This window comes from Lutra lutra, chromosome 6 (assembly GCF_902655055.1).
Source record: "Lutra lutra chromosome 6, mLutLut1.2, whole genome shotgun sequence".
Taxonomy (NCBI): Eukaryota; Metazoa; Chordata; class Mammalia; order Carnivora; family Mustelidae; genus Lutra; species Lutra lutra.
The window spans coordinates 62,038,471-62,060,139 of record NC_062283.1 but is presented as its reverse complement, the minus strand read 5'-3'; the positions used below and the strand labels follow the sequence as shown (position 1 = coordinate 62,060,139).

General features: G+C 54.2%; 2 protein-coding genes across 5 annotated transcripts in view; one reads left to right on the top strand and one right to left on the bottom strand.

Moving 5' to 3' along the window:
* The window catches only part of RSPH9 (radial spoke head component 9), a 26,082-nt gene extending 10,408 nt beyond the window's left edge, over positions 1 to 15,674 (top strand). For 3 of the 4 annotated variants that reach the window (XM_047733351.1, XM_047733350.1, XM_047733352.1), the window contains exon 5: positions 5,161 to 5,389. In XM_047733351.1, the coding sequence (XP_047589307.1) occupies positions 5,161 to 5,321 (161 nt within the window). In that variant the 3' untranslated portion in view covers positions 5,322 to 5,389. Of the gene's footprint in view, positions 1 to 5,160; positions 5,390 to 15,569 lie in introns of those variants that run through there. The other variant, XM_047733353.1, reaches the window with a different exon arrangement.
* On the bottom strand, positions 5,784 to 21,669 carry MRPS18A (mitochondrial ribosomal protein S18A). Its single transcript, XM_047733356.1, has 6 exons — positions 21,528 to 21,669; positions 14,590 to 14,621; positions 12,075 to 12,182; positions 9,552 to 9,675; positions 9,241 to 9,310; positions 5,784 to 6,191 (listed from the first exon to the last, which is right to left on the bottom strand). The coding sequence occupies exons 1-6, from the start codon at positions 21,637 to 21,639 to the stop codon at positions 6,047 to 6,049; spliced, it is 591 nt and encodes a 196-aa protein (XP_047589312.1). The 5' UTR covers positions 21,640 to 21,669; the 3' UTR covers positions 5,784 to 6,046.

The window sequence follows — 21,669 nt, the reverse complement described above, 5'->3', positions numbered from 1 at the left end:
CATGGAGGGATGGAATAGGGCCCAGTAGGGATCTGGAGGCCATTTCATGGCTACTGCAGTACCCCAGGGGCTGGGAGATGGTTCCAAGGGGGTAAGGGCTGCCGGCAGGGAATGGCCACTCTGGCCTCTGCTCCATGGGGTTTACCTGAGTCAAACCTTGCTCAGCATAGAACGGGGCTCCTGGACCTGCTGGGGGTTGGGGGGATAAAGAAGGTTGGTAAGGGCTGGGGCACTTCTCCCCCATGGGACATGCTTTCCAGACTCCCATTATCTCCCCCAACTCTGTGCTCCCAGGCTGGCCAGAAGCCAGAAGGGCCTGCACACCCCGGGGTCTACAGGAAGACAGCAACACTATGGTAGTGGGACACAGCAGCAAGGTCTGAGGGGTGGGCTGAGGAAAGTTCTCTTCATACCTCCAGTCTGGCGGCAGTAGCACTGCTCCCCTGAGCCTGGGTATGGCTGGAAAGGCCACCTCCAGGCTGGCTTCGCTTGCCTGCAGCCGGATACTCCAGGGCCCATGGGGGCCGCGCTCCCTCCACAGTGCTGGCTGACTAGGAGACTGACCCGAGAGGGCCTCCTCCCCCTTGGAACTTCATCCTCTGTGGTGGGAGCAGGGATTGGCCTGCTAGGGCCTTTGCAGACCAAAGCCAGCTAGATGGAGTGGGGGGCCCAGCAAAGTCTACCTAAGGGAACCCCACCAATCCTGTCTGCCCTTTTCTTTTGGCTAAAGGGGACACAGGAGGCAGCCGTTTCTCCCTGCAGCTGGGGTTGTAAGATATGGAACTTTGGGGGGGGGGTCTTCCTAAAGGATGCTGGGGCCATCCTGATGTGTCTGGTCCGCAAGTGAATTCATCAGGAGGTAAGAACTTGGGCCTGGGAGGTAGGGGAGCTGCAGTGGCCTGCGGCCCTAGGCATCCCAGCCTCAGGCAAGTCTCAGGGCTGAAGGATCAGCTGATGGTTCAGTCTGTCCTGGCGTGTGTTGTCCTCAGTGCTGGGGCCTTGGTGGCTGAGGGCTCCTGGTGTCTGTGTGTGGTCCTGAGAGGGGGAATGCTCCTGGCCTCACCTTGGGAAACACCAGAGCTTCTGGGCCTCTAGCTCCCTGCCTCCCAGAGCCAGCATCAGCAAACCTGCAGGCAGTCAAGCCCAGGTTTTCCTCAGGATAGTTTGGCTGGGGCCGCGGTGTGGGGGTGGGAGTGTGAGTGGTCTGGGGAACAGCAGACGCTCAGGTTTTGCTCCCAGACTCCCTTCCTTACCTGCCAGTGAAGGAGCAGAAAGAGCTGCTGGGAGGCTGCCTGCAAGGCAGACAGCTGCCTCAATGGGCCTGGCTGCGAAGAGTGGCCAAAATTCCCGGGAAGGAAGGTTCCCTGGGACACCAGCACTGGCTGGAGGGCTGGAATTTGACAGTCGTTTTCTGCCAGGGGAAAGATCATTGTTTCCTTTCTGGGACTGAGGCAATTGTTCCGGGGGACTTTGTGTCACCTGTTAGCAGGGATGGTTTGGGTTGGGCCTGCCCAGGGGACTCCAGCTTTCTATGCCCATGGAGGTAGGCCAGCGCAGCATCTTGTTCCTGGGCCAGTCTTGGTTGCAGACAGGATGGGGAGGCATGTTGCCTTGCCACCAACGCCCTCCTGAGCTGTCCTGCCTTTGCCCTGGGGTCTGCAGAGTTTTGTGGGAGTGGGTAGCTTTGGGGGCAGAGCCATCATCCTGGTGGATGACGGGCAAGGGCCAGTTCTCTGAGCCCGTCTGTATTCATGTGAGATGGAGCGCTAGGTCGGGCCAGACGTCTAGGCCGCACTCTGTCGCTCAGTGCTCCCCAGCCCCAGCCATTCAGTCTGTCAGCAGAGTGACTGAGCAGGTGCTGCGTGCTGGGGGCCCGGACACTGCCCTTGCCTCACAGACATTTGGGAAGATGAGCTGAAATAGGATGGGAAGTGGAAATGGGAAGTAGAAGGTGACTCATGCACAGGGTCACTGTTGTCCTAGGAGGCAGAGTGGGGTGGGGGCTGGAGGGCAGACGGAGCCTCTCTCCTTACTCCTCAGGGACTGGAGCCGACAGGTCTGGGGGAACTTCCAAGTCCCAGGGCTGCAGCGTTTGGGAGCCAGGCAGCAATGCCCAGTTTGGGCAGCAGAGGGCAGCAAGGGGCCTGCCTGCCGGCCTGGAAAGCTGTCTTTAAAGCGTAGTGGTTGGTGGTTGAGGAGGAGGAGGGGACAGGGACGACAGGTGGGGGACACAGTGTGGATCAGCTTTCTCTTGGGGTTGTGTGCAGGCGGCTCCTCCTACCCAACCCCCAGGAAGCCTGGCTGACAGGTGCTTAGCCTTCTGGACCAGGAGGCCAGGCCTTGCCAATCAAATAGGGCACTCTTCCACCGTCAGGGGATTTGACCATGACTTCTAGCTGTGGCGAGGCGGGGAGTGACCGCTTTTGAGAGAAGTGATCCATGGCCGTTTCTGCGTGTGTGGCAAGTTGTGTGGGGCTGTTCTGAGGAGAAAGTGTAAAAACATCTACTGTGACTGGGGAACCCCCATCCCCAGTCTGGCCCACTCCCTCAAACGTAATCTTTCTCCCAGGAAGGCAGGAGAATGTAATTCTGATTTGCATGCATACCTGAGGCTAGCAGAGGCTTCCACTAGCAAGGCAAGACCCCTGGGGCCCACACAACCCAGGAGGACTTCCTGCCAAGAGGCTCCATCCCTGATTTACCTGCTTGCCCCCCACCACATCCTCAGAACACGGCTTTTTAGAGAAGAGTGGCTGCCAGAGGGCAGAAGGGCAGTTTTGGGGAGACTTGGGAGAGACCAGAGCCACAGGAGGCTGCTTCCCCTGGAGTCTGAGAGGAGGTGGTGGCGGTGGCTGGGCCCGGTCTTTCCAGCAGTTGCAGTAAGTGGGTGAAGGTGACAGTGAGTGCCAGGCTCTCCAGGTAGACGCTACGTGACTCCTGGCACGTTGAGAGTCTGTGCGCGCGAGCGTGTGTTTCCTGGGCGACCAGCTGAGCCAGGGACAAGGAGAGGACAGGAGTGTGACAGGAATGCAAGGGAGGGAGGCGGGGGTGCTGTTGGCTGGCTGGCCTCTCACATGCCACTTCCGTTGGCTGCCAGCACCCTTCAGCCTGCTTGGCCTGGCCCCCTTGCCCCAGTGGGGGTACTGCATTTCTCTCCCTGGAAGCCCTGTCAGTTTCCCCTTGCTCTAAGTGGGGGCTGGGGGTGCCTGGCTAATGAGCCTGGGCCCCTCCATCTACTGGAGGCAGGAGGTAGCAAGTGGCCAAGGTTGTGCGGGGGAAGGTCAGCTCTCGCCAGCATGTGCCAAGGTGCTGGTGACTGCGAACTGATGAGAGCCATCTATGCTGGGGGCCTCCAGGGGCTCATTTTTTTCCAGGCATTCAGCCCAGGCAGGTTGTTAGCTGCCCTCCTGGGTGGGCAGAGAAGGGAGCCAGAGCCTGACCTGCTTTCAGTTTGAGAGAGCTGTGTGACTGTGGGTTCCAACGGCAGGGACCGTCCCCCAATGATGCCATGGGCACTGGTGGGGGTGACTGGGTGGTAGGAATGTACCTTCCTGGGGTCTGTGCTTCTGGCCAAAAGCTGAATGCTGTGCATGGGGACACTTTATTCTGTCACACCCTCACTCCTATTTCCCCCAGGCAACCTGTCTTCTATGAATGACTGGGAGAGGCGGGCTAGGGCCTCTTGCACTCTTGAGGGCAGTTCTGGCTGGTGGAGGACCTCAGGTGCCTGGAGGAAAGTTGTAGGAGCCAGGGGAAACACTACCCCACCTCTCTGACCAGGAAAGTGCCCCCTCTTCTCAGGCAGTGACCCAGCCGGAGCTCTGGTAACCCAGGGCCCCTCTTCTTTCTTGATGCCGTGGTCAGCACTGGGTGGGCCTGGTGGGGGAGGTGAAGGCCCCACTGTGGCTTCCCTGTACCTTCTGAACAGGTGGAGGTGGCACTTGGTGCCGGCCTCTCCTGAGCAGGCCAGCACCAGCTGACCTACATGGACTTGGAAAGCTCTGGCTTTGACTGGGGCAGGTGATGGCACCCCGAGCAGGGCTGAGCTGCCATTGGGCCCCTGGGCTCCTGGCCGTCGGGTCGCTTAGATGCAGGGTGGCCCCTGGTGGGTGGGGACACAGCCATAAGGCTGTTGGGTGTGGAGTGACCAGGGTGGGCCATGGCTGGAGGAGGCCTGTGGGAAGCTGGGGTGGTGGGAGCCAAGCAGCCAAGCTGAGCTGGCAGCTGATGAAGGCCTCAGCGCATCACTGGCTGGTCCAACACCAAAACCTTCAAAGCATTTGCCTTTCTGGCAGGGCCTGGAGCAGAGCTGCGGCCGGGCCGGGGAGAGGCCTCAGCGCGCAGGGGAATAGAAGCTCTAGATCTACATCCAGAGGCGATTTTCCCAGGCTCCTTCCTCCCACACAGGGGCTCCCTCCCTTGGTTCTGGAGCCGGATCAGGCCCTTCCCGCCAAGTCCTCATGGCTGCACAACTCAGCCCCGGGCTGGGCTGCTCCTGTCTGGGGAGCAAAAATCCAGGGCAGAACCCAGCATAGACAAAGGCTCGTTAGCTGCAGCCCAAGTCCCCTCCCGCCCAGCATGGCTTCCAGTCCACCAGCTGCCAGGCTGGGCTGTTGAGCTGGGAGGCCTGAAACGGCCCAAGTTCTGTGCGCCCCTGGTCAGGTCTAATCCATCTTGGAGCAGAGGCTTCTGGGACTGGGGACAAGAGAGCAAACCGGCCAGAAGAGCAAACTGCACCAGGACTGCAGGTCACTGGTGATGGGCTGCCCCTCGTACTGGGTGGGGAAGCCTGGAGGGAGTGTCTCCTAGCTGGGCCCCATCTCCCCCCGCCTGTGGACTCCGCTTCCTCCCCCACTCAACCTTTAACTAGACTTGCTGACAGGAACAAAATGAACTGGGGTGTGCTTCACCTCTTTTCATTTCCTTTGCCCTCCCTCTGGAAGTGGTTTTAATGAGCAGTGAAATGGCTAAAAGGCAATCAGGAGGAGTAAAACGCCGGATAATTAAATTGTCTTCCCTTTCCCAGTGGAACCATAGTACCCGGGCCAGGCTGCCCACGGGGCCGGCGGTGGCGGGGGGGGGGGGGGGGGGTGTTTCAGTGCAGGGCAGAGCTCTGGCTCCATGGGACCCAGGCCTCCCCTCCTGCCTGCCCCCTCCCAGGGTCCTGGAGCATCCAGATGGAGAGGGGCAACGCCTTGGTGGTGCTGCGCAGCCTGCTCTGGCCGGGCCTCACCTTCTTCCACGCTCCCCGCACCAAGAACTATGGCTATATCTACGTGGGCACCGGTGAGAAGAACATAGACCTCCCCTTCATGCTGTAGGAAGGGGGCCAGATGGGCCTGTGTAGGAAGCATCTACAATTTACTTTCATAAATGGCTGTGAACTTGGTCTGTTTGTCCTGTCCTGCTGCTTCTCCACACCTCTGCCTCCATCTGGTGTCCAGGCTCTTAGGACAGGCCGCTATGCTGGGAGAGCCAGCCCTAGAGCAAGTGGTGGAACGGCAATGTGCTCCTGAGAGAGATGGCAGTGGGTGGAAAGGGCTGAGGGAGGAGGGGACAGCTGGGAGTCCTCTGAGGAAGGCAACCTAACTCACCTCCTCACAGCCCTCGAGCCAAGGGCTGACGGCTGTCAACACAGGGCATGGGAACCCACTTGGCCCGGAAACTTCCTCTGGTGGCATTCACGCGGCCTATCACAAGCTGAGCGACTCAGTGCTCAAGAACTGGCTAGAAATGGGCTCAAGCCCCCTGCACTTCTCAGGCAGTAAGTACACACCCAGGAGCAGAGTCCATGAACCTGGTTTATGACATTCTTTTGGGAAGAGCTCCTATGCCCCAGCACCGGGCGCTGCCCAAGGCAGTCATGAGACCACAGCTGCTGCTCAGGGACCCAACCACCTTCCCAGTGCTGCTGTCAGGCAGGCTGAGGGCACTGAAGTCGGTCCCACTGCCTCCTGCGTCTGCCACGCCTGCTGGAGGAGCTGGGCTGCTGCGGTGCGACAGGGCCGGAGTGTGGGAGCTCTGGTCACATTTGCAGGGAGCCCAGTCAGTGATATAACACCAGAGGCCTTCCTGAGTAGGAGACGTTGTCTTTCAGGAGGGGTGACCCCACAGCCATACGCACTTTGTTCCAGCGGTGGCCTTTATTATAGATGGGCTTGACAGAACGGGGAGACCAGCGGGTCAGGTACCTGTGGAGGGAGAGCAGTGATGTGGCTGGGAGAGATGGGGGCCCATGCTGGAGCTGGGAGGGTGGGTCATGTCTCCTCGGGCCAAAGCCTTTCACCAGTTTCCCTTCTCGTGGAGCAGGGACTTTTCCAGGGAGCAACGGCTAAGTGTGCCGTAAACAGATGGGCTGGGCTCCTGCTGCCGCAAGCGTGTGTGGCCAGGGTCAGGCAGCCCAGGGCCATGCGCTCCCTTGATCTTTATGAGTTGTCAATTTTTGTGTGTATACTTGCTGGGGGAGGAGGCAGAGAAAGAGGCTGTCCAGAAAGCAGATCATTCCTCTCTGGCCTCAGTCATGGGGAGAGGAGAGGCTGATGTAAGGCCTGGAGAGATCCTTCCCTCTTCCCTACTTGGCTCACTCTGCCACTCCAGCCTTCCAGGAGCTCCCCTGGGTGGCCATCACTGATGCAGGACCCCTGCCCCTCACCCTCATAATGGGAGCCAAGGGTGAGGGCCTGTGGTACAGACCTAGCCCGGGAAGGTTCACGTAAACAGGTGGGGTATGGGGAAAGATGGCTGCCGCCCACAGTCCTTTGGCCTCCTTTAGGGATGGCCAGGGCCCTGACAGTTCCCGGAAAAGTGGCTCATGCCGGCTGTGACTGGGGTTTACTCCATCCAGAATGAAACTTGGATCCAGTCCAGAGAGGCCCACCCTTCGTCCTGAAAGCTCAGCCATGGCAAAGCCAGGCTCCTTCCTGGCCTCCACTCTAGGCTAGGGTTCAACCCAGCTGCCACTAGAGACCCTCACATGAAAAATTTTATCATTTAAAAAATTAAACACCTTGGTTGAGAATTTTTAGATAAAACTGAAAAAAAAAAAAAAAAAAAAAAAAAAAAAGACTCCTGATTCACACATTTCAACTGAGCTCCCCTTCCCTGGACCTTGGTTTCCTGCTCTTAGCCCTGTGCAAAGGGAACATCTCTGAAGAAAGTAAAAAGCTGTGGGAAGTGCTGCCCTACACTCCAAGTGTGATGTGGACGGCAGGGGTGGGGAGGTGGGATGGACACACGATTCTCTACATGTAACATCAATGTCAATGCCCCCAGCAGGAAGGCCTCTGTGCACTGGGTGGGGCCTACGGCTGGCTTTTCTCTGGTTGGTAGTGCTGGGACAACAGAAGCGTAATGGTGAAGGGAGGGGAACACCTGGCAGGTCCCGGAGTCAGCATCTCCGTTTTCAGAGGGAGTGGGGAGGAAGAAATGGGAGTGTGGGAGCAGGCTCCCTAAAAGGAATGTGCAATGAGATTACAGACCCCGGGAGGGCCTGAGGCTGACCAGCTTGTCCAGAGCTGCTGCCCTCAAGCCATTTTCCCCCTGCCCTGGAGAAAGTGGAGGGATACTGGGCTTCAGCTAGCCCCGGGCCTGATGCCTGTGCCACATGGAATAGATGCTGACGGCTGGGGGTGGGGGGTGGGGGGCGGCGCGGCTACGTGGCCTGAGTGGCCTCCAGTTAGCTCTCTGGGGAACACTCCAGCTCTAGGAAAAACCAAGGTTCCTTCATACCTCTCCTGAAGGGGCAGGAGGAGGAGGAAGTGTGGCTCCTTAGGGCCCAGCAGGGCCTGGGCCAGTCCGAGGCAGCTCAAGGCCCTCTGGATGGAATCATCAAGTCCCTTGTTGCAAGAGAATCACGCTCTTCCTAGCCAGGACTCCCCCTCCCCCTAGAGTGGCCTTTTGCAACCCAAGAGCCCCCACACATCATCAATCCTGTGTCACGTTAAAGGACACCGGATATATGGGAGGGAGCCTGGCCTTGCTTCAAAGGCCTGAGGGCAGGATGGATTGTGTCCTTAGGCAGGCTGCTGTCTCTTTACAAGTCAGACAGGAGGGTGGGCTCAACTCCCAAATGGTCCAGAGCACAAGTGGGAAAGACAGGAAGAGGTTAATATGTCTTGCCCCACCAGGGTTGCTGGCGGCTGGCCCAGCTAGCCATGTGGGAGACACAGGTGGAGATGGGCATGAGGCCAGGGTGCTGCCAAGGTGTCAGTGAAGACCCAGCTCTGGCCCTGCGCCCCCAGTCCAGCCACCCGGAGCTGAAGTCACCTGACCTCCCACCCTCCGCGGCTGCATTCTGTCGGGGATCAGCCTTGGAGGCTGGCTGTGGATGGGTGTCTTGCTTTGCTTCAACCATCTTTGGTCTCCTCCAGAGAGCACTTACAGTAGCAGCTGGACAGACTGAAGAGGGAGGGGCGTTGACAGGGCAAACAAAAAGAAAAGACCAGAATCGATTTTCTAGACCTGGATCTACTCTCGAGCAGGGGCTACTGCAGATCTGGGAGGACGTGAGTGTAGTCGTGTCAGAGAAAGGGGAGGGAGCTCACCATAGAATGGCTGTTTTGAGGGCGAGACAGGAATCTGCTCCTACACCAGAGGGGGCCCCCCTGCCTCAGCTGGAAGGCAGACTGACTGATTCCAGGGTCTGGGGGTGTTCCTCTGTTCTACAAAAGCCCAGAACCTCCCAGTCTGCCCTGGGCAACTATCCAGGTTAACTGCATGACCCTAGGGAGCGACATGGAGGCTGAAGTTCCACAGTGCACAACGGGCACAGCGATACACAGTGGCTGCACCCCAAAGAGCCCTCCCCTTTCTCAGGCCTCACTCTGCCCTTTAATAACCCCAGTGCTGGGATACTGAGAAGTTTGTAGAAGTGCTCTGACATTCCCATAGCAACCCAGTATGATGTCATAAACAGGGGATTAGCACATTCTAATGCCCAACCGGCAGACCTTCTTACCCTCCCTGCCCCTGTGCGAAGTGCCCAGCTGGGATGGGAAGAGGAGCGAGGCCGAGGCCAGCAGAGGAGGCCACAGAAGTGTACCCAGGATCCCCCGCAGCAGTGCTGGGGCTGAAGGGGGTGGATGCTCACGCGAGGAGGGATGGAATAGACAGCCAAGGGAGCACTCTAGCCTTCCTGAGCTGCGGGATGACCTTCAGGAAATGGCATCCCCCGTGGACAGAGTACAGTGAGAGGCGAGGGCCTGCAAGGTGCTCTGGGGGGTCACGCCCGGCTTTGCTTACCGGTTGAGTTGGGGTTTGCTCTTCGGAACAAATCCTTCAGGAAGCCGAGGCCTGTGATTTGGGAACAGACCTGAGTGGAGATGAGAGCACATGTGGGATAGTCCTGCAGCTCCCTCTGCAGTTCTCGGGGCAGGAAGGAAAGCCCAAGGGCGTGTGGGAGGTTGGCACTGGGGGGTGAGTTCAGCAAAGACTCTGGATGTCCCTATCTCTTCCAAGAGGGGCTGGCCCAGGAGGCAGCTGGCAAGGGGTGGGATGGGGGGATGGCACCCATAGCCCTCTGCCCGCCTCTTTGCCCCGAGAGGGCCCTCTACCTGCTCGGTGTGCCATCTTCACACACTCCTCAATCTTGCGGTGCTCTTCCAGGCACAGGCCTGTGATCCTCCGAGGTAGCATGCCCCCGCAGGGCCGGATGAACTGACTGAGCAGCAGAACATCCTAGGTGAAACGGAAAACTGTAGTCAGCCAGCCGGCAGGTGCTGGATACGGAGCACCAGGGCCTCGCGGACTACACCGGAGGCCGTCCTACCCCAGAACCCGAAGGGGCTGATGCCCCGCTGGGGAACCCACCAGAGACCACCCCCTCCACATAGAGCCTTTGCATACTGGTCTGCCTTTACCCTAACACAACTGCAATCCCAAGTTGGTAAGATTTCCCAGCCCCAGGGGCTTCTAGCACCTCCATGAGAATCTCTGAGAGATTAGAGAACAGACACTCCTCAAGAAGTGTTCCTCTTTGGAGCCCAGGCAGCATCTCTCCGGGTAATGAAAGGTCTGTTAGTCTCCTTGGGTGAGGTAGAGGTGTGTCATAGATTTCCACTCAAGGGGGAGAAACCAGCACGTCTCTACCCCCACAGCCTACAGGCTACAGGCTGGAACACGCACACACAGACCCGCCAGCTCAGTTCCCCTACAAGCGCGAGGCAGCACAAGAGCTGAGGGGAAAGGATCGGTGGTGAAGTTAAAGAGCCACATCTCTGAAGGCCCCTGTGGCCAGCTGTGAATGGATTCTTGGGCTTCCTTTGGACCATCAGACTACTTTGGACAAGGCAAGGCCACAAGGAGAAACAGTCAAAATCAAACAAAGAGACCACTTCCCCCTCCACCTTTCATTGGGTGGCTGAGGGGGTTAATAAAAGCCACTGCTTCTCCGAGGAGATGGAGGCCCACCCACCGAGGGGCCCGCTGTGCCCGACTTCACAGGTCTGTCCCACAAACCGATCTGCTGCCCTGGCAGGCGCCTCGCTGTATAGCCACGGATTTGTTTTAATCACTGGACAGCTCCTGAGGGACCCGGGCCCCCAATTCCCACCCCTGTAATCTTTAGAATCTGGTGAAAAGAACTTGGACTGGATTATCCAGGACTAACAAACTGGGCCCGCAGCCCCAGCCCCCCAGCGGAGGCTGCCAAGCAAGCTGACAGCTTTGTGCGGCTCAGGCTAATGGTGTCCTGAGTGGGAAGGGGTAAAAGGAAAACAACTTTAGCCTTTACCTCGGAGGGGATTGGATTTCGTCTGCTGGATAAACAGAGCCAAGTCCATTTCCTGGAAACGGCTGGTAGAAAGAGTGCCCCACCGTGGTTAGGCAGGTGTGGACTTCACTGCCCCATCTTCAGCTGGGATTCTAAGTACAACCACGACCCCACTACCTTCTATGTTACAAGAAGCTGTGAACACTACTCTGTGGTCTGCAGGTTTCCTATTACTCTGGGCGGCCATGAGCAGAAGGGCCGGGAGCGGAGTGGAAGGAATGCCCCCCTCCCCGCTGGGTGGCCCGGAGCCAAGGCTCCCAGCCCTGGAGATTAGTTGGGTCATTCTGTTCGGATCCCATGGGCATGTGGCCTCTCCTGCTCTCACCACCTGACCGGGATCTGTGCCCTTAGCCATCCCATTGCACGGAGCGGTACAGCAACAACTTGGTAGGTCAAATTGGTCCAGAGCCTGCATCACCTGAAACCTAAAAATAGGGTGCTTAATGTCACCAACGGAACCCTGAAGGACAAGTATGGATTTCTCCAGGGCTGCGTCCTGCCCCCAAGCCCACCCTGTTTCTAGAAACGATGGCCGGTGGTCATCAGGATAGTAGGCTCCGCCTGGGTTTTGTACCCCAGTTTATGGTCTGGCTCTGATACTAGCTGGGGGACCTGAGGCAAGTTCATCAACTTTTCCATGCCTCGAAGTTCCTTGTCTGGAAACCAAGGACAAAAAAAGGAACTACTTCATAGGGCTATTGTGAAAACCAAGCGAAGGAAGGCCTGGCACACCCCAGGGCCTGACCTGGAGCCTGCATGCAGTGGGGGTCGCCCGTTCTTATTCAGCACCATCATCTTTCCGTGGGGAGAGAATGGCTCTCGAGGAGCTGGAGCCACCAGGGGTCTCTGCAGCTCCAGTACAGACGGAGACAGTAATGTGTCCCCAGATCACAGTGAGGACTCCCTGAATACACCCTCCCTAAAAGAGGAGGAAAGTCAAATCCAGAGCCTGATTCCATCTGTTGGGAACACACAGGGTTACAGGGCCCTGGTGGTCTGAACTGCATGCAACCAGCCCATGACCTAAATTAGTGACTCTTCAACCCTGACAACACTGTAGAATCACCTGGGGAGCTTTCAAAACTAACCATGGCCAGGCTCCACCCAGACCAAATGCAGTCCACGTCTGCGGGTGGGGCCCGAGCATGATTGTAAAGCTCCCTGGGGCAGCCAGGGTTGAGAGCCGCCGTCTTTGGCAGCAAAACGAGATGCAGCAGTGGCTGGGGCTGGGGCTGCCGCTGAAGCAAACCAGCGACCACGGCCCCTACGGCATGCAGAGCTGGGGTCTGCGCACGGCTCAGCTCACCTCGTAGCCATACTTGTGCTTCAGGTTCCACCGGCAGATGGGGCACTGGCCAGAGGGGTTAGGGGGGTTTGGGCTTTCCTTGGGAGTCCCTGTTAACCGGCCTTCAATCTAGGAGGAAGAGAAAGAGAGCCAGTGAGGGAGAGGACATGTGGAGCCTCAGATCCTTGAGCAACCGCCCCAAATGGTGAGATGCCAGGGAAGTTCCTCTCTGGGGGCCTCGTGAGAGTAGGTAATAGGTCTTTCCACCTCAGCAGTGGAGCTGGTTCTTCAGCTGCTGCATACTGGACCTCGGTGGGCCATGGGGATGTGATCTGGTGGCACATGAGACTCGAGGCCAGTAGACAATGCTGGGGGCAAGAGGGAGGGGTTGGTTCTGTCAGCCGAATGCTACCTTTTCTTCACTGAAACATAACACCAGAACATTATGCTTCCCGCTCTGGGAAAAAGTGATACACGCACACGGTAAAAAGTTTCAAACTGTGCAGGGGTACACAGTTAAAAGAAGTCTCCCTCCCACCCCACACATTGTATCCTTCTCAGACGAAACTGCCCTTCAGCTTCATCCAATAGAAGCAAGTCGGCTGGCCGGTTCTCAACCAGGTGCCCCAGGGGACACTGGACAATGTCGGAGACATTTCTGTCACAGCTGGGGCCTGGGGTGCTCGGGACATCTAGCCGGGAAGCTGGTAACCATGCTGCCAGGTCCAGGACAACCCCCATGACAAAGTCCTAGCCAGCCCCAAATGCCACCAGCGCAGAGGCAGAGAGCCCGCTCTGTGCCTTTACAAGCGGGGACCATGCGCACTCTTGCTGCCTTCCTCTCTCTTTTCGAAACACACATGGGAAGATCTATTCCCCTGCCCGCCTCCTTGCTTTTATCATTTTGGATGTCACCTTTCAAATCCTGCTGAGGCCACGTGTGCAGTGACCTCTGCCACTGCTGCTGTATCCTGTGACACAGCCTTGGAATTACCAAGTGCCATAAGCCAATGATCTGGGAGGCGGCTCTAATTACAAGAGGGGGAGTGCAGAAAGCCTTGCTGATTGAGGCTGTGGATTATGAGAGGGAAGTAGGGAGAGGTCTGAGGCTTTGGGAGGGAAGCAATACTGTCTCCTGGGGCAGAAACTGGGAAAAGGGAAAGGGGGCTGTGTAGGGCATTGCTACCTGACTTTCTGCCAAGGCCATTGCAGCCATGCCAGAAATGGAGAAGTGCACTAGGGAAAAAGTGGAGGTGCATGCTGGGTCTTGGGAGGGGGTTATGGTGGGCTTAGCAGGGGGCAGGGTGAACATTTATTGACTCCCCTATGCCTGGCTCTGTGCTAATAACGGCTCAAACGTATCACCTCATCGTACCCCTAAGACCTCGTGAGGGAGAATTCATGACCTTATGTTACAGATGAAAAAAGTGAGACCCCAGAAAGTGAGCAATGCCCAGTTAGCTGCGGCAGTGGCTCTCCACGGAGGCACGGATGGGCTTCCCTCCTCCCAATGGGTCTCACGGTGCCATGACATCTCCATGTTCATTTTGTAAATAGCAGATTGATGCCCCATATGAGAAATACTCCATACTCAAAAGCCAGATCCATTTCTCTCCCCAGCATGGAGTTCCTCGGGTGAATGCTTGTTTTGGCTTTGAATAAGGGAACCAAAAGAGGAGCCCAAAGGGGATGGGGGCCCCCTAAAAAGAACTGTTTTGAGGCTAAGCAGTGAAAAGGCTGAGGAGTACTCTGGGGAAGACCCAAAGAGAAAACCCTAAGGGCTCATCCTGGGGATAAGACTGCTTTGGGAAGGACCGAGCTTGGCTGGCTGCCAGGGGGCTTAAACCCCTGGCTGACATGGAAGTTATGGAGGCTTCTGGGAGCTCTGTGGAGTGGCTGAGATTACTTGCAAGCATGGAAGGCCGTGTGAAAACGTCTTTTAGGGATTATAGGATAATCTAGGCCCCATGACTCCTCGGGAAAGGGAGGTGAGATGGGCCTGACCAGGGAAAGGCGGGAGTAGGTGGATGAAGAATTGTTCTAGCTTTTTAACCAACAGACAAGCTGGGGTGCTGGCTCGTAAGCCCAGGGCCCAGAGAGTGTCACCTTTTAATGGTATCCCTTAAGGAGTAGCCTGGTCTTTCTAGGCAGGCAAGAAAGGAGCTGAGATCCAGGCTTCTGGCCATGGGTCAACTTACTTGGGCTCTCTACTCTCACCACTGCCTTGGCTTCCCCTTTGGAATACTGATTCATCCCCAGCAAAGGACGTATCAGCAAAGACCTCTGAGACCTTATCATACGAAAGGCCACTTTGATCCAACAATGGATGCCTCAGTCCAGGCACAATGATTGTTCCTGATTCAACCACATGACAGCACAGCTTGAAAAACGTTAAGACTCTGGATTTATGGTGACAGAGGGAGCTGCCCCTGACGCCAGGAGTCCAGTTTGGGCTGGCCTCCCTTCCTCCCTCCCCCTCTCCCAGGCAGCTCCAAGCGTTAAAGAGGTTGTAAGTGGCCAATTCGATGATACTTACTATAGTCGTCTTGCCTTCTTGGATCTCCACCACTACAGAGATAAAGGGGAAAAATCAGGTCAGCCATTTAATAAGGAACAGGGAGTTTCAAATAACAGCTCAAATTCTACAAATGCAGAAAATCGGAGCCTTCGGTCAGCACTCTCCCACGGTCCCCACCTGGGAAAGAAAGCGTGCAGGGTTCATCTCCGAGTGTCAAGGCTCTCTGCCCTCGAGGCTGGGTCGGGGCAAGCCCAGATGCCCAGGTAATACCATCTCTCTGGGATTAAGGGTCTGCACGCTGTTTTCCTTTCTAAGTCGAGATTCAGATTCATCCTGATCCTAAACCAAGGGAATTGGTAAGATCCGGCCCTCCCGTGGCTGGCAGTAATGACCTCAGAGTTGGGCTGGGTGGGGGCGGAAGCATCTAAAAGACCTTCAGAAGTACCTATTGTGCGTGTCCTTTCATGACAAGAATCGGACAAACAAGGCTTCTGACCCTGAACAACGTGCAGTCTCCGACACATGCCTGAATCAGGACTGTGCTCCGGAGGCCCCAGGCCAGTTAAGGGGTAAGACAAGCTCACTCGCACAAGTTGGCCAGGGAAGCTGTGCTAAAGCTCTGAGAGGAAGCTGTGAGGGTTAAATCCTCAGCCATTCTCCACACCTTCCCTGCAGGGTTGCACTGAGCTCTGTCCCTGGGAGCGAGTGGTGACAGGGGTGGCAGACAGGGGCCTGCAGATGTTGGCCCGGGCTAGTTTTCAGGAAAGCAGGGCAACTACAAACAGAGGGGGGCTCCCTCAGCGCCCTACCCAGGAGAGACCTCAAGGGCAGGATAGTAAAGTCACATACATCCCTCAGGCTGTATGTATATCCCAGCTTACTCAACCAGGAGGAAGAATGACAACTTCAAGAATATTCCAAGGAAGAACCAAGCCAATGGCACATGCTTGGAAAATGTAATCAAACCAAGTTCTTAGACAGTCCCCCTTGTTCTCTAGTTTCTTCAGAAAGAGGGGAGCTGCTGTGGTCAGTGTGGGAACCGGCACGCAGCAGAGGCTGTCAACGCTAGCTTGCACCAAGACCACGAAATACTGGTCACTTCTGACTGCTAATCACTGTGACGGAAAACTCGGGTCTGCAGAGCCGGTGGCGAACTTGTCTCATACCAGCATACCAGCACCGTACTGAAATAGCAGCCGGGCTCCCACAATTAGTTTTACTCAGCTTCAGCCGAGGCAAGAAGTAGTACAGCTTAGAAAGAGTCAAAGGTTGGGGGAGGGTAGGGGCCTGGGTGGCTCTGTCAGTAGAGCGTTGGACTCTTGGTTTTGGCTCAGGTCATTATCTCAGGATTGTGAGACCACGCCTGCGCCTCGCTCCCAGTGGTGGGGAATCTGCTTGGGTTTCTCTCTCCTTCTGCCCCTCCCCTCCATGCTTGCTCTCGTTCTCTAGAGAAGTCTTTAAGAAGGAGCCTAAGGTCCTTAGTGTTCAGAATCTAGTGAAAGTTATGGACCTTTTCCTGGAAACATGCTCATGAGCACACACACAATCAGAACTGTGTACCTAAATGGTAACGCTGGTTTCCTCCCAGTGGTGGAGGAAAGTGATTTTTCTTTTGTTCTTTATGCCTGCCTGGGTTTTAAAAATAACATGTACTGCTTTTGCAATGAAAAATAAACAGCAAAAAGAGAGAAAGAGAATGAATGTCTAAGAAAAAAGTGAGGCAATTCGAACCCAACTGGAGGCCCTCAGCAGCATCTGTGATCACTGAGCTCTGCGACCAACACCTAATTGGACACAGACTGCCTGGAATTGTCCCCCATTTGTTTTCTGGGCAAGGCCATTCATAAAGCCTCATTACTCCAAAACAACCAACCTGAGAGCCCCTCAGTGTTCCAAGCCCAGATATACACAAAGGAGCCACGAAGGCCAGAAAGGCCCTGAGGCTTTCTCCAGAACACTGCAGTTAACTAATCAATTCAAAGACAAACTAGTTCTCTCCCTGTAAAAGAAAATGCGTCACCTCACACACGGATCTACTTGTTCGGAACAGAGACCAGCCTGAACGGGATGTGGGTGAGACTCAGCCTGGTGCTCAGTCAGGAGGCCAGCACAGCTGCGGGGCCATGGTCCCGGGATATGTCAACGTACCAACACGGGGGCGCAGAAGCCGGCAGAGCCCCGGCTCAGCAGGGCTTCTGGGCACCCCAGGAACTTTGCAAAAACCCAACCTGGGAGAGGGATGGAAGGCAACCAAGTAAGCATCAACAGGTGAGGGCAAAGTTTCTAAGAATCTGGGGAGGGAACAAAAGACGAGACACACTCCTGGTACCCCTCTAGCCAGCAGGAGAATGAAGGCCCGAAACACAAAGCGGATAAACATGTGGTTCCCCTCTCTGTGGAGGCACTTGGGTCCTAACCATGAGGTAAACAAATCTAACAAAACACACATCACTCCCGGCAAAGAACCAAACCCTGAAGTCATCCCACTGGCCCCTGGAAAAGAGATCAAAGCCTGTGGCCAGCTCCACTGTTCGCTAGCTCCCCACACAGCAATGCTGAGCCAGTGATTCATCTTTCCCCATGCCCGCCCGTGGGTAAAACAACAAGCAGATGCTTACCTACTACAGACAATCTGTCAAACCAGAAAGAAGGACCTGAGAACAAGACTGAGAGTGATCAGGGCAGTGTCTCAGTGCAGAGGCAGGAGGCCTGGCTGGAACCTCGAGAAACCCCTAGATTTTAAGCCTCTGAAAACAGGAGATAGGAATCAAAATAGTATTGCTTTCAGTGTGCATACAAAAATAGATCAAAACCAAATAGAACCTGAGATCCATTTTGCCCCTGGCCTCCTCACCACTCAAGACAGGAGTAACCATGAAAAACTGTACTAAGACATTTAGGTAGTACCCAGACACCTGGTTTAGAAAAAGGGAGAATCGCTCTAGTGTTCTGAGATACAGCTACTATGAAGTAGATGAAGGAAAGACATGAAACTGGAGTTTCTGGGCTAGAGTTAGGGGCAAACTTTCTACGACAGGCACTTCTCTTGCACACATCAAATAATCCATCCCACGTGAGGCAACGTGTTTGCTGAGCACCCAGGGAGAGCATAGCCTGGTCCCACACTGTGGAGAGCTGCAACAGAACAGGAAGACAGTCTCTGCCCTAGAGGAGAAAAGGGAACGAAACCAAGTATGGGAACTTCACTACAATAAAAGTCCATGCCTCGTAAAGAGGCCCTCTGAGTACTTCAGTAAATACTCACTTAGGATGGGGTCCAGGACGACTGAACTGTAACAGTTTAGGGCACACAGTACTGGGGGGAGACTGCAGTGAACGCAGAAAGACCTCGATGGTCACACAAAGACAGACTCAGTGAACTGCAGCAGTATGAAGACCCAACTGTTTTGTGAAGGGTAAGGGGGGACCCATGAATGATGTGGAGGGCGCTGCTGCAGGAGTGCCCAGAGACCAAGTCCTTCTTGGAAAAGATCCATGCAAACCAAGTCCCAAGCAGAGTAGGACAGAATGGAGCCACTGATGGCTAAAGGGTAGCACTCACAAGTCCTGGGGGAGAGGCCAAGGAGTGGAGTATCTGTTTGGGACCAGTGACTGCACTTCTGGCCCTTGACTACTTTTTTCAAACTCCTTCCCAACTCCCCTGTGCTCATCTTCAATTCTACTACAAGTTCTCTGAGTCTCTCCTCACCTACCCCATTCTTTTCCCTGGACCTCTGAGGGAATCTCCCTCTGCACTAGGCTTCACCGGGCTTTTTCCAATAGAAGTTTCCTCTGGACTATGTCCCTTTTAGTCTTTAAAACCCCAACTCACACACTCCCCTCTCAAAGCTTTTAGCTACAGGGCTGCCAATCCTGTCAGGCGCATCCTTGTCTGAAATGTGAGGTCCTCCAGAAAGCCCTTCAGCTAACTGGAAAAGCCTTTATTCATTTCAGCACGCTCTGCACTAGCTTCTGATGGATGATTCCTGTTAATTCAGAGAGTCACATGTGTTTCTGTTTTAAATACATTTCCTTCCCAAGAGAGATAAGGCAGGAATGAGATCTAACACAATCTTTCCCATAAAAAGCACTACACGGTCTTCAGCCAGTGAACTGAGGAGATCTTTCAGATGGGAGAACCACAGAGCAGCCCTCCCTTGGAGCACCACAGCAGTCTTCTGCTTCTGATCTGCATCTGCTTCTGATGCCACCATTTATTGGCGGGTGATCCCGGGTGGCTACTAAACTCCTCTGGGCCAGATTTCCTCATGCGGAAAAAATGTCAATAATATCTGTCTTTAAAGATTGTTGAGAATATGGAATAGATGTATGTGGAAAACCTAGCACAGTGCATGCAACAGGCACAGACTAAACCATGATTTCCATTTTTGTCTGCCTGCACCTCTCCTTGCCTTTGTGTGTCCCTCTGATTGAACTTTTGACTAGGCTTTCTCAACAGCAGCATAACTGGCATTTCAGGCCAGGTGGTCCTTTGATGGGGGGTGGGGTAGGCATCTTGCACACATCCCTGGGCCTCTACCCACCAGATGCCAGGAGTACCACTTGTGACAACAAAAATGCTTCTAGACGTTTCCAAATGTTCGCAGGGACAAAACTGCCCCCAAACGGAGAACCACTGCTTTAGCCTAAGAGTCTCTACAGGCAAGAGCACAGAATGCGGGGCACCTGGGTGGCTCAGTTGGTTGGGTGACTGCCTTTGGCTTAGGTAGTGTTTCTGGAGTCCCAAGACTGAGTCCCGCATCGGGCTTCCTGCTTGGCAGGAAGTCTGCTTCTCCCTCTTCTCATGCTCTCTCTCTCTTTCCCTCCCATTCTCTCTCCCAAATAAATAAATAAAATCTAAAAAAAAAAAAAAAAAAAAAAAAGCACAGAATGCTGGGTGCTCATCATCTGACTAAAATTAATACTACTTGATACCCTGAAAAGTAGGATGCTTGAATATTTTCAGCAAAACACCCAGCTTCCTGCCCACAACTTTAAATTCTGTGTGTACAATACTGTTTGGGTGTCAAATATACCAGCCGGGACCAGTCAAAATTAACTATATATGTAATATTTTACGCCTTACACATAGCAGGTAGTATATTAAGACAAAGTTTTTTTTCATTTAAAGGCTCTGAAGACAGGTGGTTCTCAAGCAGAATAAAGAATACAGTAGTGCCTCCACGTAAGATCACATCAATTCAATTATTTAGCTTTTAGGTATGACAGCAAGTAACAGAAGAGTTACCAACCCAGGTATTTATGGAGAGAGGTTCCAAGACCTATCTGATTATAGAGTCCATCATTTCACAAAATCTCCAACTGAAAAAGTTCTAACCTCAAATACTCTTTTGAAAACAAACAGACAAAAAACTATTCCTCTTGCCCATCCTCTGGGAACATAGCGAAGAATTGTTTTCAACTCTGAATTTCACAATGGATATGTAAATTACAGCTATTGGAGCCTGACACTTCATAGAGACCCTCAAAAATGTTATAGGTATATGCTTATTTTGCAGCAAGGTACAGATGAACCATCTTACCATGTCCTTCCTATTATCAGCATGATTTTTTTTTTGGTATCTTTCTTTATTAGTGGATTAGTTTATCTAATATTAACCAGGCAGTATCTCGATTTTGTTGTTCTTTCTAGTATACACTAGATTCTAGTATACACTTTCTAGTATACACTAGATTCCATCTACATTCTTCCAACATACCTATTTCCATTTCTTCATGAAATACCTCTTTGATTTCCCCAAGCTGGGACCCAGACCTCACTTCCCCTGTATCTGCTGGATGGAGGCCAAGTCCAGCTGGTTGTGGCTGGGCCTACCAGGAGCCCTGTCTGCCTCTGCTGTCTGAAAGCTAAAACAGCTTTCTTTCTGAGACAAATCCAATGGACTCCTCATTAGGTTCTTCTTTTTGGACTTTTCTGCTCCCTCTGACAACAATGATCATTCTTCTCCTCTTGGCACCTCTCAGCTTTAAAGGATACGTTGGGCAATACTATGCCAGAATCTTAAAAACAAACATACCGATGTCACTTCTTTTGCTCATCACTCATCTATTTTGGCTTCTAGCAGTGCACAAAGGAAGGCTATGTCCTGACATAACTTTTCACTCCTTGCCAGATTTCATCCTCTTATATGCCTGTTCAAGACACATTCCCCTCATTAAAACTTCCAACTGGGTTTCTGTTTCTGGTAACCAAATCTCCCTGTAGTTAATCATGTAAATACCTCACTTGCATTTATTGGAGCGTATGCATGTCACCTCATCAGAACCTTATTTCTCAGGAAAAGGGCTGTATTTTCTCTTTTTCCAGGATCCTCTAACAGTCAGAAGTACAGTACTTGGCCTTCAGTAAGCTCCCAGTTCAAGGCTAGAATCAGGCTGCCTTTCCAGGCTTATGACTAATGAAAAGGAGAACCACTGTCCAGCATCTGTCGCTGCTTCCCCTTAGCTTCTATCTCTCTGGGAGACTAGCGGCACGGGCAGAAAAAGCCGCCATCAGAGCACAGCATTTTCAAATGAGAAACTAGAAACGGAGGCCCTGGGGAGGATAGCTACACGTCCTTCCCTCATGGTCCAGGTGTGTTTGTTTGTTTGTTTAACAAGGGAGGAGGCAGCTAAGAGAATACGGAAAGCAAAACTAAAACACGCATACCTCTACCGAAAGCTTTCTGAATCCCGGGGCAGGTTTCTTCCTGCTCCTGCTACCTAAGCAGGGCTTCCCCATCCTTCCCGGCCCCCACCAGTGAGAACACTCCCGAGCGTCAAGATACTAACATCAAGGTCTGGAAAGTACTTTCAAGCACCCCCGGCGCGCTAGCCTCTACCGCGTTTCAGAACCGCGCGAAAGAAAGGGAGGGAGGGGAGCACAGGGGCTGGAGAAAGCAACCTCCACTGCTCTCTTCCTCAGCCTTGGGAGGTGGCCGGAACCCAGGACTCACCTTCCCTGAACCCGCGAGCTGGAAGCCGCGCCCAGCTGTTTGCGATCGGGCCAGCAAGGAGCCCCCGGAGCAGCCCTCTACAGGTGTACACGAGCACATTGAGGGCCGCCATCTTGAAAAACAAACGGTGACCTCTTGTGCA